The 20,339-nt window shown below is 29.4% G+C and overlaps 5 protein-coding genes across 5 annotated transcripts; 3 read left to right on the top strand and 2 right to left on the bottom strand.

The window, feature by feature from the left end:
* Positions 1-84: 84 nt before the first annotated feature.
* Positions 85-4,347, bottom strand: GO595_001759 (Glycogen debranching enzyme; the record flags this gene model as incomplete). The annotated part of the gene is made up of 2 exons (XM_067914593.1): positions 85-1,480; positions 2,933-4,347. The coding sequence occupies 2 exons, from the start codon at positions 4,345-4,347 to the stop codon at positions 85-87; spliced, it is 2,811 nt and encodes a 936-aa protein (XP_067778008.1).
* A 3,878-nt stretch (positions 4,348-8,225) lies between these two features.
* GO595_001758 (ABC transporter family protein) lies at positions 8,226-10,025 on the top strand (the record flags this gene model as incomplete). Its single annotated transcript, XM_067914592.1, has 1 exon — positions 8,226-10,025. The coding sequence occupies one exon, from the start codon at positions 8,226-8,228 to the stop codon at positions 10,023-10,025; it is 1,800 nt and encodes a 599-aa protein (XP_067778007.1).
* A 1,512-nt stretch (positions 10,026-11,537) lies between these two features.
* Positions 11,538-12,620, bottom strand: GO595_001757 (tetratricopeptide repeat protein 5-like; the record flags this gene model as incomplete). The annotated part of the gene is made up of 1 exon (XM_067914590.1): positions 11,538-12,620. The coding sequence occupies one exon, from the start codon at positions 12,618-12,620 to the stop codon at positions 11,538-11,540; it is 1,083 nt and encodes a 360-aa protein (XP_067778006.1).
* Positions 12,621-19,044: 6,424 nt separating this feature from the next.
* GO595_001756 (HLH domain-containing protein) lies at positions 19,045-19,863 on the top strand (the record flags this gene model as incomplete). The annotated part of the gene is made up of 1 exon (XM_067914589.1): positions 19,045-19,863. One exon carries the CDS (start codon positions 19,045-19,047, stop codon positions 19,861-19,863), a length of 819 nt encoding a protein of 272 aa, XP_067778005.1.
* Positions 19,864-20,015: 152 nt separating this feature from the next.
* GO595_001755 (DNA-directed RNA polymerases I II and III 14.4 kDa polypeptide) lies at positions 20,016-20,330 on the top strand (the record flags this gene model as incomplete). The annotated part of the gene is made up of 1 exon (XM_067914588.1): positions 20,016-20,330. The coding sequence occupies one exon, from the start codon at positions 20,016-20,018 to the stop codon at positions 20,328-20,330; it is 315 nt and encodes a 104-aa protein (XP_067778004.1).
* Between the last annotated feature and the right edge of the window lie 9 nt (positions 20,331-20,339).

The following is a 20,339-nucleotide window of genomic DNA, read 5'->3' as shown; positions in this document are numbered from 1 at the left end:
AATATTTTACAAATTATTTGTAACATCTAATCGTTTACAAAAAACAATATCAAAACCATATAAAAATATTTACAAATTTTATTTTCATTCTTCTTCTTCATCATTCCAACTCATTGTATTATCTTCTGTATAAAGACTATAATCATACAGTATATCTAACACGGCTGCCACTGACCACGCTTGATTATCACATGCGTCAAAACATTTTTCGCCATTTTTTTGTGTTAATTCGGGCAAACCATTTGCGTACGAATTAAACAATTCTTTTTTAATATTTAATAACATTTTTTTCATTTTCACTGTTAATCCTCTTCTAAATCTCATTGAAGCTCTAAAGAAATACCCAATTGGCCAAATCCATTCCGGTCCATTATGATAATTAAATCCATTACTAGTTTCGAAATTTTCGTTTTCTTCGGAGTTAACATAATAAGGGTTATATCTCTCATCATTCGGATCAAGTGTTTTCATTCCGATTTTACCCATTAATCTCTTTTCGATTAAATCTAAACAATTTATAGCATGCAAAGGATCGAAAAGCTCAGGCGCCACAGTCATAGCTATACAAATATTCGGTCTAAATGAATAATCAAACGATTCATTATTTGAACCTATTACATCCTTATAAACGCCGCGAACTTTAATTAATTCGGGGTTAAGGTAATATTTGTCATCATTTTTAGTGTTCTTTGGTATATAAAACCATTTTTCGAAGTTATTGATTAAAAGTTTTGACCAATCTGACCATGAATAAAACTTATTTTCTACATTTATACCATTATATTTAAAGATCCCATTATTATAACTTTCATTTAACCAACGTAAAGTTGATTGTAAAAGTCCAATGATTTCAATGTCAGCACCTTCACGAGAAGTTGAAGGAATACCGAAATTTTTGGCCATTTTACTTGAACCCATTTTATCCATCCAAGTACCACAGTTATAATTATTACCTCCAAGTATAAAACCAGTTTTCCAATTCGTTACAATATCAATATTAAAACCTTTCGGACTCATTAAAGAATCGATTTTTGCTCCTGAATTCCATTCTTTAAAATGTATTCCATTTCCATGTGAATTCATAATCTCTTGAATAATATCATACATATAAACAATTGGTCGATAATTCTTATTATTATATTCATTATTATAATCAAAGATATCATCACAAGGAAATAATTTGGGTATTCGCCATAGGAAAACATTTTCGCCTGTAAATGTTTCATAATCTTGTAATGATTGTAAGAAAAACCATGTAGCATCACGTGAATTATAACGTGGATTAATACCTTCGCCATATAAATTAGGTATTAATCCATGACGTAAACATGAAGCAAATGATATTAATTGATCTTTCGCTTCATTAAATCTTCCAGTAATTAAAAAGATTCCTCTTAATGATATAAATGTATCTCTTCCCCAAGTTCGCATAAAACCTGTAGAGAAATGTGGTAAACCTGCAGCTAATGTTGAATCTGTTCTTGTTATAAGATTTTTAAATAATGATAAATATTTCGGATGAATTAATTGTGAATCTTTTATAGGTGAATAAAAACTAATTGATGTAATCGATAATGCCTTAATAAAGTCATCACCATTTTGTATAAATTTTGATAATTTTGTTATGATAATATCACGTGATGAATTATTTAATGCTCGTATAATTCGTTCGAAATATTTCGGATAATAAAAACGTGGTAAACTTTTTAATATTTCCAATTTTTTGCGTAATATTGTTTCAATCGGTATCAAATGCGATGATTGTAATAATCGATCACAAGTATAATCCATTAGCCAATCTCCTTCACGGATATTATTAAAGACAGAATTATTCATTCCTGTGTTAGACTCACTTGCAAATTTAAATGTTGTCTCTAATCCGATTGTACCTACATAAAAAGGTTTTCCAAAGTTTGGAAAATCATATGAATCTTTACCATTTGTAACTTTTTCTTCTTCTGCACAACGGAATAAAAGAATTGTAAAATCGATTAAATTTAATGTTTTTAATTTTGCTTTAAATTCTTTATATAATTTGGAATATTCGAATGTTTGTAATAAGTTATTTATATCATTTGATAATTTAGTCTTAAATATTATTACTGTTTCACCTTCGAAATTTATAAATTTTAATTCTTTGTTTTTAATTACACAACTTTTAATTTTATTTATATCTTTATTTATATATATTTCACATTCGCTTGGTTTAATATTTTCATTTTTATTATCAGTAAATTGTTTAATTTTAAGAATTTTTCCTTCGAAAACTAATGAATTAATATTGGCAATTAAAGGAATTGATTTTATGTTTAATTTATTCTTTCCAATATTAATTAAAGCCCAAACTCCTTCTGAAGTTTTAGAATTATATCTATAAATAGATAAAAGATTTTCATCATAAACATTACAATAAATTTCATTCAAATTATTTAATGCCATTTCAACATGTAAATTATTCAGAATTTTTCGAAATGGTTGAAAAGCAATTAAATTATTTGTTATAGGATATTTTCTTAATTCAGAAACAACATTTGGAACAAAAGGTAATAATTCATCATAACCTCGATTAGTAGCTATAGGTGAACAAGACATTGATATCATTGAAGTTATTATTAAAGGATTAAAATTAGGCGGTTCATTATCATGTGTTATATCGAATATAATTCCAGGAATTTGTTTTAAAGGTCGAATTATATTTGAGTTTTCTAAATTATCAAGTTCAGCTATTTGCTTACCACCTGATTGATATAACAAATATATTAAATCTTTAGGTGATCTTTTACCACCTTCACGTAGAATAGAATTAATACCAATTTCATTTATATATTTAATATCTTCGACTTCATTTGAAGTAAATAATTCAGCCATTACATAAATATTCGGGTTAATTTTTTGAGCTTTCTTTATCATATATTTTAATACATTTAATGACGTAGAATGTGCATTATCTATACGTATAGCATGCGCTATTTCAGATATAGATTGTACATATTTAGTCATATAATCCCAAAGAAATGGATTATCTTCTTTTTTATTTCCATATTTTAATTTAACATTATCGCCCCAAATATTAACTTTCCGACGTATATAATATTCTTTATTTTCAAGTATGAAATCTTCTGTTGGATCATTAGAATATATCCATCCATTATTAGCAAAGATTATCATTCCTTTATTCGTTTGGATCTCGGAAAAATATCGATTACAAATTGGTGTATTTCGTGTTACAGGTCCAAGTTTTGGTCCATCTTTAGAAAATCGATTATAAATAAATTCATTTGTAACATTTTCCACAATTTCATTAACAATTGATTCGAAATGTCTTAAATAAGGCTCATTAATTATATTAATAGCTGATATAAATTCGTCCAAATTTTTAGTATTAATTTCTGATGTTTGCTTATAAAGTGCTGTTGCATAATTCATGTCAATTCGTATTGAACCTATTTGATATGTTTTTGTGTCGATTATACCTTTTTCACGGAATAATGAAAGTTTTCGTGCCGCATCCCAATTAATTGAACGCATTCTCATCATTTCAAATTCTTTAGGTAAATCATCATAATTAGAATTTAATAATTGATCAATTGATTCATCGATATCAATTGTCAAATATTTCTTTAAATCGCTTTTTAAAAAGTTTTGACGCAAAAATTGTCGGAATTTTTCAATGTCTTTTTCTTGGAAATTTGGTGGTAAACCTTTGACTTCATTATTAGCAATCATTAATGATAATTCAACAAGTTTATGATCAACATAATACGCAGGGCGTAAATGTGGTGTGTTATCAAGATTATATCCGCATTCGGGATGTGACTTAAGAAATTTAGATAATGGATTCGTATGGTTTAATAAAACATCACACATAAAAACAATTCCGAGTTCAGATTCAATCTGTTTAAGTGTAGATTTAAATTGCGGCCAACGTTCGTTTTCAGGAAAGTCTGGTGGAAATAATTGACTGGAAACTTGAAGTTGATTTTTAATGGAATAATGTGAAAGACGTCCAAGTTCTTGAAATGGTGGTAAATGAATCATATTGTAACCAAGCTCTGAAATAGGTTTAAGGTTGCTAATCCATTCGAAAATTAATCCAATGCATCTTCCATAATTTGTTTGAATATTAAGTCCACTTATTGGAATTTCTTTCCCATTAATAGTTATAATGGGGTTTACAAGGAAATGGACTTTATCTGTTTTTTCATCATTTAGAATAAAATGAAATTCATAAATACCTGGTGTTGTTGCTTCAATTTGAAATATCATATCTTCGAATTCTGAATATTCTGTGGTAGGTTTGGGTGTTTTATTTGTGCCTTCTTCATCAGTTGGCTGCTCAAGCACCATTATTGTATTTTGTGAATGAAATGATGAATCAACAGGAAGGACAATATTAATATCATAGCCTGGTTTGGGTATTTGTAAAATGCCTAAATTTGTTGAACAATTGGAATTAAGTTGAATTTTTAGGCATTCCATTTTTTTTGAATAAAAACACGATCATTTTTAACTGAATTTTTTTGAGGGGTGATTGTCACTTTTTCCAATAAACGGATTTTAAACATACAGTTAAAAATTTCTTCCACTATCTGCTCAATAAAAATTTATTAGTTTGCAATTTATAATTAGAATTTTCTATCACGCAATTAATTGAAAAAAATAAAAATAAGAAAAAACTAGTTTTTTATGCAATGAAGCACTTCTCTTTTGTCGAAATTTTCTTTACATCTTCAAGCATTTGGATAATTTCATTGTTATTGTTTTTCTTTAATATTGCAATTACTTTTCTATCAACAACAGTTTCCTTCCTTTTCAATAATATTTTCATTACTTCAGTGTTATTTTTTAATGCTGCGTGCATAAGAGCTGTTCGAAGAAAGAAAAATAAATTCTAAATATTATTATAAAACATCAAAATATAAAATTAAACAGTAAACAAAAAGAAAAAATATCTTTATGATTTATATCAATTCCTGCATCTATAAGATATTCAACAACATTAATACTATAACCTTTTCTAATTGCTTCCATTAAAGAATTTCGAAATAATTTAAGTCAACTTTAAAAAACAAATTAAAACGAAAAATTATTCAAGCAAACGAAAAATAAATTTAATAAATATCAACAGCATTAATATTAGCTCCATTTTCAACAAGTAATTTTACTATTTCTAAATGATCTTGAGAAGCTGCAAGCATAAGTGGTGTATTAAATATTAAAAATAAACAGAAAATATACAAAATAAAACATATTCCCCACCTTCAATTTTTATGTCTTTTCTTTGAAGAAGTAATTTCACAATTTCTACAAAACCTCTTTCTGCTGCTTCTGTAAGTGCCGTTCTACTCATTAAATTATTAATAAACAAAATTACAAAAATAAACCGGAAGCAAAATTAAAAAACATTAGTTGCATTAATATCAATTGAGAAGTCTTCATCTTTATCAAGAATATATTTAACAAGCTCATAATTACCAGATTTACTTGCATGATATAACATCAATCTTGGAAATTGTTTCGGAGATTCTTCTATTAAACATCTTACAAGATCAAGGTTTCCACTCGAGGCAGCTTCATATAGAAAATATTGATCATTTTTATTTATTTTCTCATTTTCCATTAAATAAGAAAGGATTCTAAAGTTATTATGTCTAGCACATTTCCTAACTATTGTACTTATTTCAATTTCAAATTTTTCATTTTCAAAAAGATATACAAATATATCATACCGATGAAATTTAATTGCTGTAGTAAAAGGATTATTAAAATGACATTTATAATTTTTTGAATTCAAACAATCCTCAAAAATAGTTTGATTTCCTCCAGCAATTGCAAAATTTCCAGTTTCACGATAAATCTCTCCTCCTTTTGACTTTAAATATTTATAACAATCAACCGAACCAAAATATGCACAACATTCTAATAATGTTGGCTCATTTTTATTTAGATATGAACATTTTTCATAAAGTGATTTTGGTATTCTTTTATATGGTTGATAATTACCTAAAACATTTATAAGTTTGTCAACATTATCATTTCGAATAGCATCAATTAATTCGGATGTGTTTTCACCTTTATGAACATATTCTTTATGAAGTGCAAAATCATCACTAAGTAATTTCACATAATCATTAGAAATTTCAAATTTATGATATTCCTTTGCATTTAAAATATCTGGAATATCACTATAGTGTATGAAATATGTTCTCTTTGGAAAAAGTTTTTTAACGAAGTCTGGTTGAATCATTTTCCTTTCAACCATTTGCTCAAGAAGATAACTAGAAGTATTCGTTAGAGGTTCATTTTTATTAAAGTCAATATTTAATAAGAATTGGGCAAATGTGTCTATAATGCTTAACTTATCATTATTACAAGAAAGTGCTTCAATGAAATCTAAAATAATATTCGTTGGATTTGAATAATTTGAAATAAAATACTCAAGTAAAAAACGACTGATCAAAAGATTAAATGAAAGAGGAAAATTGGGATTGGAATATTTTATTATTTCGGATACTGCATCTTGTATATTATTTTCATTCAAACTAAAGATAATTTTTTCAATTGATTTGAAGTCACTAATTAATTTACTTAAATTTGGGGTTTCTTGCATTTGCATAACGTTGTTTTGGAGCACCCCCAAACAATTGCTCACAGAATTATCGATTTTTTTGTTGGCGTTAAAATGAGGTTAATAACTTTTTTATAAATTATCTGGTCATATGCCTTCTTATATAAATTTTTCGGAAAGAAATTGGCTTTATTATAAAACAAATATAATCAATTCTAAACCAGCACATGAATTATGTATTACTGTTTATTATTATCTGATAAAATGAAAAATATTTAATTGAAACAGCTTTACTAAAAGAATGTATCGTTCGGTCGCTTGGAAAGATTCATAAACGTCTCTCGCCGATCAAATGTCATGTTTTTGTGTGCAAATAATAATGTCATTAACCTTCTTGATTCAAATTTTATCCAAATTTTCCGATAAAAGAGATGGGGGAAAACATGATTTTTCTCCTTTTTGCACAGATCATATTTTGTTTTCCTACATGTACAGAAACTATAGAATTAAATAATTCTTTTGTGGAAAAGATAAATATTTCAATAGATAATAATTCAACTCTATGCATTCGAAGTTCTCGGTATTTCTATGTTGTTTTTAACAAGTTTGACAACTGTACAATTACCATTGATTATCTAAGTGACAATGTTGAAGATTATTCGTTGAGGACATATACATATGATTTTAAAACTTTTTCTCCACCATTTGTGGATTTTTCAACAAAAGGCGGTATTGCAAGTATCACGTCAACGACCAAAACAAATGTTATTCTTCATGCATTTCATTTACATGAACAATGTGTCGGGAATTTTTATGTATCAAATAAAAGAAGTGACACCGTACAAATGTCAACCTCAGGTGGCGTAAATCAAATTAGTGAAAATATGCATATGTGTATTTTTATGGTTCCAACAGATATGAATTCTTTACATGTTTCCACAATTTTCCCAAATGATGACTACAGATTATCATTATATAACTCCACTTCCTTTATCAAAGACTTCAATACTTCCTCTGAACGTTATATAATTACGACTCCAGTTTTCATCATATTTTCAACATCAAATCAAATACATGGCGAATCATATTTTTATCTTCATTCAACTTCAGGGTCACCTCTTGAAAGTACTATTGCCTATGGAGAATTTGTTGAACCATTCTCTGGTGATTTTTCTGAGCCATTACCTTTAAATATTGTTGTTTCTGTCTTTCCATCAGTTTTTGTCGTAATAATCGCAATAATTATAACTTATTGTATGATAAAACGAAGAAAGAAAAAATTGGAGGAAAAACAAATTCAAGAAGATCTTCAGAAAAACGGATCAAACATAAACCTTTTAGACGAAAATAACTTAGGAGAGAACATTCAAATAGACACGATGACTCAACAAACCCAATATGATGAAGAAATAGATTCATATGAAATATCAGATGGTGACTCATCAAGTTTCATATCGGTTCAAGCTGAAATTGATGATCGTCCTTCTTTCTTTGCGAATAAGTGACCTTTTATAAGCTTAACAGATTTTATTTTTTTTTATTAGTAAAAAATTTAAATTGTATCATTTGTCAAACGATAGAGACCGTTAGTCGATTTTCTATACTTTATTCGCGCTCACAATTTTCAATGTCCGATAATTGAGAAGCAGAATTATTAATGAGGAGAGGTCCACCAATGGGATTTTTCAGGCCTCATGGGTCTGCAGATGAGGTAACAAAGAAACTTACGGGCAGGGAATGGTTATGGCTATTTCGTTATATGGACAACAAACTTTTATATCTATTATTTGTTGTACTTGGAGCTGTTTCTTTCTCATCTATGTATGTAACATCACTTATCCAAGGTCAATTAACCACTGTATTAGTTGGTACTGATTTTGATACACCTCAAGAGTACACAGAAGCAACAAATAGTATCATTACAATTTTATTATACGCAACAGGAGGGATTTTTATCCTTCATCTTCTTAATGATTTTGTTGAATCCAAAGTAGCGCCAGAGTTTTTACGTAGTCTTAAGATGTCAGTTTTACATTCGATCTTATATCAAGATCTAAGTTATTATGATTATAATCAAACCGGTATTATATTATCACGTCTTGAAGATGATGTCAACAGTGTCTTTGATGCATATACCTTCAAACTCATTTCGTTAGTTCGATCCATAGCCAACTTTATCTTTGGTTTATTCATATGTTTATACTATAGTTGGAAAGTCACTCTTATAATTATGGCCATGTTACCCTTATTTACCATTTGCCAAAACATCGGCAGCACGAAAATCGATGATTATTGGCTTGAGTATAACACATGTTCCACAAACGTCACAACCAAATCGGAAGAAATCTTAACCAATTTCCGCACAGTCAAATCGTTTGACATGGAAAACACCGAATACAAAGAGTATAAACAAACATTAAATGCTGTTCATGAAGTCATCAAAAAGACATCCAATGCGCATGGTACGAAAGAATTCTTTAACACAATCATACATGGACTAATGTCATCCGTTGTCTTATACACATGTGGCACAATGTCCTACAAGAAAGAAATAGCTCCGGGCTCAATCTTAAACATCACGAACATCATTGTAGGTTGGAGTGTCTCATTTTCGGGCATATTTTCCACATTTTTAGACCTTAAGAAAGCGAATGTATCAGCGTCGAAGTTACTCGACATATTACAACTCGAGCCTAAGATACCATTACATGAAGGACGAAAGATAGCACGTGTTCGCGGAGAGATCGAGTTTCGGAATGTTAAGTTTTCATATCCACAACGTGAACAAAATGCTCTTGATGATTTATCATTTAAAATTAATCAAGGCGAGACAGTTGCGATAGTAGGGGAAAGTGGATGTGGTAAATCTACAACGTTATTATTAATGCAAAGGTTTTATGATGCGAAAGAAGGCGAAGTATTAATCGATGGAATTAATGTTAAAGAACTTGAGCCAATATCACTTCGATCACATATCGCTATAGTACCACAATCGCCAATTATGTTTAAGATGTCGATTGAAGATAACATTCGCTTTGGTAAACCGGACGCATCTTATGAACAAGTCGTACGCGCGGCACGAATTGCGAATGCGCATTCATTCATTGTCGAGATGCCGAAAGGCTATAAAACGAAAGTCGAACAAAACAGTTTAAGTGGCGGCCAGAAACAACGAATTTGTTTAGCAAGAGCAATATTAGTTGGCGCTCCGATATTATTATTAGATGAAGCTACAGCTGCTCTTGATACAGAAAGTGAACGTCTTGTGCAAGAAGGACTTCAAAATTATCGAGTCGGTAAAACGGCAATTGTCGTCGCGCATCGTTTAGCTACTGTTAAAAACGCGTCGAGGATTTTAGTGATGGACAAAGGGAAAATAGTCGAAACAGGTACACATGAAGAGTTGTTACAAAAGTCGGGATTTTATGCGCATTTAATAGCTCATCAACTTCAATGAGTTGGGATTTGTTGTTGTTGTTGTTGTTCTTGATTCATCGTTAATAATTCATATGGCCAATGAAGATAAGTCATAATAAAAACATAAATGTTTTGAATGGAGTACGTTAGGACAAAAGAAAGTGAAGTGTGCGATAGGAATTTGAACGGTGTCAGAATGAGTTTTGTGAGGAGTAACACAAAAATTGATATGATCGAAACGGTTGTGTAAACTGAGAATTTGTATCGTTCTGTGGCGTCAGTTTTTGCCCCTGAAATTATGATAACTTTGATGAGCCAAAATATATAAATAACTTCAAAAAGTAAATGAATTAAATTGACAGAATATTTAAAGGTATCGGAAAACATGTTTTCGATATAGGTGACTTGTGAATCAGAAATAAATTCATGGAAAATTTCCACAAATAAAAATGGTAAAAAGAAAATTATTTTAATTATATAAAATAATTTGTCTATTTGTCGATTCTTAAAACATAACAAATCAAATAAAATTAACACAAATAATTGTAAAAAAATGGTGAAAAATGAACGAGATAATATATCAAAGATAACACCAAATGTTGTCGTCTCAAGAATTTGGATAAAATAAAATGGATCATCAGCTGCAAAACAAAAGATAAGTAAGAAAAAGATAAGCTTTTGTTCAAGATGCCAAAGTTTAAACTTTTGACCTATTCGTTTATAAAATATAATCGAATAAATTAAACAAATAAATCCATAAAATAATCGAAAGCCAACTTGGAGATTTTGTTGCGATGGATTACCCATTTTCCATATCGACCGAATACTAATTATGTTCTTAATTTTACTAATGTCTATTTTGACACCAATTGAATCATATGTGATTAATCGATCTGTATAAATGTCATGTGAGAAACTAAAGAAATGTCCATGTTCAATGGTATAATCTAAATACTCTTTTTCTTGGGCTTCAGAGCCTTTAAATTTGACTATTAAAATGGGAAGCGTAACTTGATCTGGAATTTTTGGAGTTTCCTTCCCTGATAAAAATATAACATTGAGTTGAATAAAACGATTTGAACGTCTTAAGTTCTTGGCATAAAATGCTACTGAGGTTTGATTCTTTGAAATTTTTTGTTTTGAACTTGTAATTATTTCAGAAGAAGATCCGAAGAAACCAAGTACAACAGAAACTAAAAATAAAATTATAAAAAGAAAAAAAGGATATGAATTTTCAGCAGGTCCTGTACAATCTATTCTCATCAATGTTTCTTGGCCAAGATATTTTTCTATTTCTAAATCTACAAAAGAATCAAGGCTAATATCTGAATCACTTTTGGATTGAAATTCTTCTTTATCTTCTTCATTTTCTGAAGGATTTTCGAAGAATTCTTCAGGTTCCATTTAATCGTTTTTCATGTCACATATCACGAAAAGTGTGAAAAATGTTTGTAAAATTATTCATTAATTTTGTAATGAAGTCATTAAAAGAAACTAAGACCAATTGGCCTGAAGTGATAATTTTTTCAAAAAAAAAGGAATTAAATGAATTTTATGCAATTGAACTACTAATTTGAACAGGTGGTACATTTGCCGGAGTTGCACCATTAATAATTTTCACAGCATTTGGACCTTCTATTGGTGCATATTTTATATTTTTTTCGTTCATACTTAATTGACCGAAAACTGGATTTGGTACTTTCAACACAGTTTTCTCTGGTATCAAATAAGCTCTCATTGTCTGTGTCACTCCGAAAGAAACAACGTTACTTTCCTTATCGAAGCATAATACTATATGTGATGGATCTTGTTTATCTGATGGTATCTCTACAATAACATATTCATCTTTATCTTTGATCCTTGAAATGAGTTTTGACTTTAGTTTTGGCCGCATTTTCTCAATAACAGATGCGCGTGTGCATGCACGTGTTATCCGATCTTGAAGGCGCTGTAATGATTGTGTTGCTGCTGCCCATCCTTGTGTTACAGCCATTGCTTCTTCATAATATTTCATGGCGCTCATGAAATCGAGAAGAAGTTCACAAACGGTTCCGGTGTTCATAAGTGTATCGGCGTTTTTGGACTCGCCATTGGCTATGGCAAGTTTAAATGCCTTTAAAGCTTTCTTAATGTTTGGAAGCCCAGATCCTGATAAATATGCAATTCCAAGATTACCCCAAGCTTTTCCATTTTTCATGTCAAGTTTGACAGCTTCATTTGCGTATTCAAGAGATTGCTTAATGTCCTTTTCCTTCTTTCTTCGCATACATAATGAAAGTAATATATATATTTCTGCTTTAGGATTTAATGTCTTAGCAAAGTCTAATGGTACAACTGCTTCATCTGCTTTTCCATCATGAAGTAATGTCTCGGCTAGACATATCCAAACGTCAACATTGGTTGGATCTAATTTAGCAATATTTTCAAATTCAGTTGTTAAAGCAGCAAGGTCTGTTGGTTTCCCTGCTTTGTGCATAATTAGTTTTAATTTGTTTAAAAGAAAATTGTTTGATTCAATTTCAGAAGACATAATTAATTCATCACATTCATTGAGAATTTGTTTCTTTTCATTGAGAGATTCTTCGTTACTTTGAACGCGATTCCAAAGTTCATTTATCTTTTCTTCAACAGACATTATTGAACCTTCAGCCGGTTTAAAAAGTGACGAAAAATTTTAAACGTCCACTAAAAATGACATGTTATGTGAACTTCTAATAACATCACAAATGGCATGCATTATAAGCAAGCTTCTGTTTTACTAAGCCCTGATAAAAAAAGGGTTAAAAATTTAGCATCTACCGAAATTGATGGTCAAAAAGAAAAACATTTATATTTTATTGAATGCTTAAATGAAACAAACCCAGATGATTTAAAGAAATACTGCGAAATATTCCCAGAACTATCCAAAGATATACAACCAAGCGATATTCCCAATGAAGTTGTTGGTAATATTTTAGCAAATTTTGTTTCGTCTGAACCATCAATTCAACAAGAAGCCCTTACATCAGCTATATTATGTTTATCTGTTTCAGAATCATATGCTATTGGACTGTGCAAACTCGAAATTTTCCCAATAATCCTCAACAAAATAGGAAATCTTAATTCCAATATTTCAAGTTTTCTAAGAATTCTTGGTAATTGTTTTATTGGAATTCCTCCTGAAGCTTGTATTACGTATGTCACTAATATTGTCAACTTTTTCCCACAAATAATTGAAATCCAAAATAATGAAAATAATATTATTTACTCCTGGCTAAAATGTCTTTATGGATATAGTACAACATCAAATGCAACAAATCCAGGCATGCAAATAGTTTTACAAGGGATTCAACAATATCTTTCATACCAAAATCAATTAGAAACCAATCCATCTGACAACATAAGAACTCTTATTTTTGCAATTTTGCTTATTTGTGTTGATGAAGAGAGAGGGTTTTGTCTAAATATTTCACAAATTATTTGTAACAGTTTTTTTGGAACTAAGGAGAACTACTTGAATCCTTTGACTTGCAATGAGCTAAAAATCAATTTTATTCTATTATCTGGTGCTCTTCTAGATACAAAATTCAATCCATTTGAATTAACATGTTTTGATGCTCTTTCATTCTTCAATGAAAACGAAACACTTCGCTCTTCTTCGTTTTGGCTATTGGAAAAGTTGATTAATTTTTCGGATGAAATGGCAGATGAGTTTATTAATTTAGATCTAACAATGTTTTCAAATGATTTTGAGAACCAAACCTTTGATGAGAAGAAGGAAACAGCATATTTATTTATTCTTGTTTTCGACAAAGTTGTTGACAAACTTCAATTCTTTATGGAGAACGTTTATTTGTTCGTTAATTTTTTAACGGTCGAAACCGATTTAGTTAATGCTGATTTGCAATGCATTTGTGATTTATTGATAAACTCTAATCTGGATAACGAAACAAAAGCAAATGTCATCGGTAAATTAATGAAATTGGATATTGGCTTTTATTTAGATGACCTGAAGGAAAATCAGGAAATTAATCAGCAGCTCGTACTTGCTATTGAGAACGAAATCAAGCTTTCTCAAGAGGGAGAAGAAGAATCACTTTGACAAATGTGAATTTAATAAAATATTTTTTCATTATAAAATACTTATTCTTCATAAAACATATGGAATCTTCAAGATGTCTAAATGAAATTAATTTATATAAAGTCTTCATTTATCTAAAGTAATTTTAATGATAAATTTTGAAAATACAACGTGGACCAGATTTACAAAAACTAAATGATGAATTTATACCAATTTTGTAGAGATAACTGCTTTTATGTTAGACCTTTTTGATCGTCGAAGGCTGAACAGAGGAATGTTCTCTCTAAACAAGTTCTGATTAGTCTGGTTTAATGCTTAAGCATTTAGGAAATATTGTTCCTGAGACATCGTTGGAGCATTTCAATGACTGTGAAAATATTCTTATTGAATTTGTGCCTTGTATTGGGATAAATTTTATTCAAAAAGTTATTTTACCAGTGTTGCAACACCTTTTTTAAGTTCACATATGGTAAAAAGCTTGTATTTTATCATACTTGGTTTATGCTTTTGTCATGAATGTAAATTAAATGAAGAGCGAAGTTCATATCATATAAATTCAATTCGAAATTACAAATGTGATCAAAGTATTTCATTTACAACTATTTATCAAGAGAAATTGTTTGCAGCACCGTGTGCTTGACAGAAACAAGCACCCTCTTTCAAAATTGAAATAAAACATATAATTTGAATATTATCAAAAACCTCAAAACTATGACTGATATTTTCGATTATTTTTTTAGAAATGGAAATTAACTGAATATCTAGCATCAAGGCATCAAATATTAACACTGAAATCAAAATGCGTGGTGTTATTGTTAGGATTAGCAACGTAACGAAGAATAAATTCAGATTACAAGAATATGATTCCAATTCAAATGATTTTCCGAAATGCATCCTCTGTTCGTATGACAAACTAGTTGATATAGAAATTAACATAGAAGACTATGTTGAAGTTGATGGAATTGTTAAATTCAATCAACAATTGAAGGAAATTTATGTTGAGGTGAAGAGTGTGAAAATTATTACTAAAGAAGAAGCAGATATTCACCTTATTTCAAAAATAAATTCGTTTTTTAACCCAAATAATTCACAAATTTTAATTGATGATACAATGTCGGGTATTGTTGAAATATTATTTAATAGAGCTTGTGAAGAAGGTTTTAAGTTAGTTCAAAAAAGATCAATTAAAGAAGAACGATTAACATTATTTTGCAATCAGCATACACATTATGGAAAAAATGATGATTTAAATAGTGAATGCGAGTTTAAAATAAGAATTGGCTCATATATAATTGATAATAAAAGAAAATACAATGTTACAAGTTTCAATTTACATCACAATCATTATCTTAATCCATTTATATATGCTCATTTAGCATTAGATGATAAAATCCAAAAATCAATATGCAATATGCTAGATATTGGGATTAAACCAAATAAAGTTTAACAATTAATTTCTATTCAATATGGGGTTACATTGTCTCGAGAACAAATTAATAGTATTTATTCTAAAAATAATAAATTAAAATGTCATTATAAATATTTGAAAACTCAGAAATTAATTGATTATTTGAATTCAATTGAAGGACAAACATTTGTACTTCAGAATGTAGATGATGAAAATATTATTCATAGTAAAGCAGTAGCAACTTTCACTAAATATGAATCCCAAAACTTATCTTTATATTCTGATTTTCTTGCAATTGATCCAACATTTGCCAGTTTGACAACAAATTGGTCTATTATTCCTCTAACAGTCATTGGACCTGAGAGAGAAATTAGAAGTGCAGGTATAATTTTCACATATTCGTTAAAGGCCGAAATTTTTTATTGGATATTAAAATTAATATGCACTGAACTTCCAAGTGCAGGAATTTTACAAACAATTTGTTCTGATGATGATGTTGGTCTTGATGGAGCATTTACTTTAATACAAAAGTAAGATGATAATGAGTTAAAAGAAAAGATCAATAAAATACAGCGTGTTATTTGTTTTTGGCATAAAATGTCCACTTTATTTAATATTCGAATTCACATAATTTCCCTGATGACCAAAAGTCTTATTTAATAAATAAATTTCGATATATGGGAATGACAAGAAACAAATCTATTGCACTATCAATTTTTGAAGAATTAAAATCAATTTCTCAAATTTCTAAATATTTAGAAGATAATGTATCAAAAAAGTTGAATTCAATATGCAAAAGTCTCATTAATAGTTTTACTTGCGGCTATAATACTAGTTCAATTGCAGAGTCATCAAATAGTCAACTAAAAAACATATTACCAGATAGAAAATTAAGTAAAATAGAAGTTCGTTTATTTATTACTGAAAGTCATCAACAATCATTTAATGAAAGGAAGTATATTAAAGGAGTAAAACCACATAAATTAAAAGAATCAAATGTAATTACAATTATGTCAAAATTAAATGTTTCTGAAGCAATTGCAGAAGCGATCGCAGGGTCATGGAAAAAGGCCAAAACATTAAAAGGAATGCTTCTTTGTGATGATTATATATTTAATGAAGAATACACATTAAAAAATGGAGAAAAATATTCTGAGATATTTGAGGTCCATGATTTAATCTGTAATTGCAATAAACAATTACAAGTTGGTATCCCATGTTCACATATAATTAATGTTCTAGAAATGAATAATTTAAGCGTAATAGATAATATTAAAATAGCGAACAGATGGGTACTAAATCAGCAAAACTTTATTTATCATCATGAAGGTTCAAAATCTTTCGAAAAAATTACTTATGGAATCACACATTTAAGTCCTCAAGAAGGATTTGTTTTACTTCGGGCAAAGGGAACACCATTATATGAATTGGCAAGTAGAAGTCAGGATAAATTCGAAAAAGCTATGGCTTCTTTAGATTCTCTAGAAAAAGAACTAAATAATGAATCAATAGAACAGATTGCTACTGATGAAATAGGAATTAGAGCCGGAAGAGGTAAAATTAATAGAAATACGAAAAAAGTTAATCCACGTCAATGTCTCATCTGTTCAAAGCCGCATAATACAAAAAGATGCCCCAGAAGAGGTGAAGTACTTAAATTTGTTCAAGAAGGTGGCTCAATCTTTGGATTAAAGCATTGTTCAATATGTAATCAAATCGGGCATAATTATAAAAAATGCAAAGCTAAAGAAGCATGGTTAGAAGCTATTCGATAGGGTGAACTCTTTCCAATTGAATAAATTTGTTTTGCTTAATTTTATTTGTATTGTTTTTATTTTATATAATAATTTTGTTATCGTGTTAGCTTTACATAAATACGTTTATATCAGTACTGATACTTTTTCAAAGAGGGTGCTATTTGTTTATGAGCACCGTGTGCTCTGGAAATGTACCCATTTATCAAAGTGTTAATTGAGAGGTTATTCATTCTATTCATGTAAGAAATTGCGAACTGTTAATTTTGGTAAAAATATATTAGAAATTGGAGATAGGGTATATATATATTGTTCTAGTATAAAAGAAATTATTATTCCATACTCAGTAACTTCAATAGATGAAGCATCTTTTTCTGAATGCAGCAGCTTAGAAATTGTGATCATAGGAGAAAACGTAGCCACGTTGGGAAGATGAATGTTTGAAGATTGTACATCATTAAGAAACATTACAATCCCAAAATCTGTAACAACAATTGGTTGGAGGCCATTCATTGGTTGTACACGTCTTTTGTTTATCAATGTTTCCAAAGATAATGAATATTTCTCTAATTTAAATGGCGATGGAATTCTTTATGATAAAAATATTACACAATTAATTTCATATCCAGCAGGACTTCCAAATGAAACTTTGGAGATTGCACCTACAATTACTTCAATTGCAACCTCTGGTATTCGCTCATGTTATAATATTTTATATATGGTTATTCCAAATTCTGTGGTTGTTCTGAATGATTTTGCTTTATATTTAAATTCAAATATGGAAACAGTTTGAATGTTTTCTCCAAGTTCAAACTTTAGGTAACTCAGTATTTAGATCTTGTACCAGTCTTAAATGTATATATATTTTATGGTAAGAAGGAACCAACTTATGGAACACTGCTTTTTAATAGTTTCCTGCAACGACAGTGATGACATTAGATTTATATGAAGAAGAAACATTTGGTGGATTAAATGTAACAAAAGGAACTACGATTGATGAATGCGCTCCATGGGGAACAAACACATTCACAATATCAAATACATATTCACAAAGTAACACATTTTCTAATTCAAAGCACATTTGCAAAATCTAACACATTTTCTAAATCAAATACATTTGCAAAATCTAATACATTTTCTAAATCAAACAAATTTACTAGATCAAATTCATTCACAAAATCAAATACATTAACAAGTTCTTTTAACTTTGAAATAACATTATCCCATTCTATGATTATAACACATTCAATTTTTATCACAGAAACAATTGCATTATGTAACGTTACCACAAACACTGTTACATTATCTTTTGTAAATTCTACATTTGCAATGATTAATACAATACTAATATACTATGAATATACTGTTGTCCAATATTCTGCTTATTTATCATATTATTCTGATTTTTTCACATTATTAAAGCAAAATGAGAATAATGATGAAACAGACAATAAAAATAACACAACCATCATTATCATTGGTGTATGCGTTGGAATTGTAGTAATTTTAATTGTTATTACGTTAATTGTTGTTTTTCTTGTTAAAAGGCAAAAGAACAATAGTTTAGATGAAGAAGGTAATATGGAAGAAATTAATTTGAACAACAAAGATATTTCCATGAATAACAATACTGCAAGTGGAAATATTCAAAATATAGACGAAGACCCATTTGCAGATGACTTCAAAGAAGAAAATAATATCTTTTCGAATCTGTAAATTTTACTTTCTTTTGAATAAAATATTTTTAAATGTATCGTTCTTTTTGCTGAAAAAAACGTTTAAATTCCCTATCGTTAGAATTTATGCCCTCGTTTAATAACCGTCCTGCCAACTTCAAATGAGGCGTTTTGTTGCTGAAGGAAAAATTTTCGACAGAATTTCGAAATCTGTTTGTGAAGGCCCAATCCCCGAGGATTGGGTTCAACCGTTTTTCTTCAAAGCAAGTAGTAATCTTTTATATCAAAATCGATCAGGTCCATGTGGTCTTTTTGCAGCAGTTCAGTCATATATTCATATATACACTAAAAATAGAACAGATATAGAAAATAGTGTTCTTCTGTTAAACGCAATTCTTGAAATTATGGATAACATTAGACATGCTTATGTTATTTGCACCAATGTTGACCATGCAAATCACCGCGTAGAATGGTATGCAACCAATGATAGATCAATGGCAGCTGAATATATCAATACTAACAAATGGCTTTCAGAATCAAATGCAACAATTTTGTTTATTTACTCCATTGCAATACTAGTTGGTCCTGTTTGGCTTAATCATTTCTCAATGGGAGAACCATTCATTACAAATGATGGTAATACGAATTTAACATTTGTATTATTGTTGATATCAGGAGAAATCCTTGATTCTTACAACGATGGCTTCGAAACAGACTCTGGAATGGTCATTAAAGGAGCAACTAAACCCCAAAGAGTAGGTTTTGTTTCAAATAATCAAGAAATGCAAGCAGTTGGGAATTTCTTCAAAAACCCAACTGAAGGCATTTGGATTGCTTTTAACGGAGTGCACTTTACCACAATTGTCAAAATGTCAAGTGGTGTATTCTTACAAGTTGATTCATTGTCACATTATTCATATTTCAATCCTGTGGTAAGCACTAATGTTTATTATTCTCAACTTGTTCATGGTAGACCATAAAAATGAGACTAGATCTAAATTAAAAAATTGAAATCTTTTTGGAAATAAAATGTATTGTGTCAATTTTTCATAAGCTATTGAATTTATATAACGTTTTTGTGTGAATTTTTTCACATATTCAGTGAAATGCAATAAACGGCCATTCTTGATTTATGCTTTCAGGGAATTACCAGGATGAAAATGATCCCCAAGACGGAAGCAGAAATCAAAATCTTTACCCACACAGAACTACGGCATATCTCACGAAATACGAGAAAGCCAGAGTACTTGGAACAAGAGCACTTCAGATATCACAAGGTGCACCTGTTGACCCAGATGTTGAAGGGGATTTAAAAGACCCTCTTCTTATAGCTGAAGTAGAGCTTCGTAAGAAGCTTACGCCACTAATTATCCGTCGATACTTACCTGACGGAACATATGAAGACGTTGCTGTTAGAAACCTGTTAACATTTGAAAAGTCAACATAGTAATAAACA

The sequence above is a fragment of the Histomonas meleagridis genome, assembly GCF_020186115.1.
Source record: "Histomonas meleagridis strain 2922-C6/04-10x chromosome Unknown contig_15, whole genome shotgun sequence".
NCBI classification, from domain to species: Eukaryota; Parabasalia; order Tritrichomonadida; family Dientamoebidae; genus Histomonas; species Histomonas meleagridis.
Note: the sequence above shows the minus strand (reverse complement) of the source record. Positions and strands in the feature narration are given on the sequence as shown.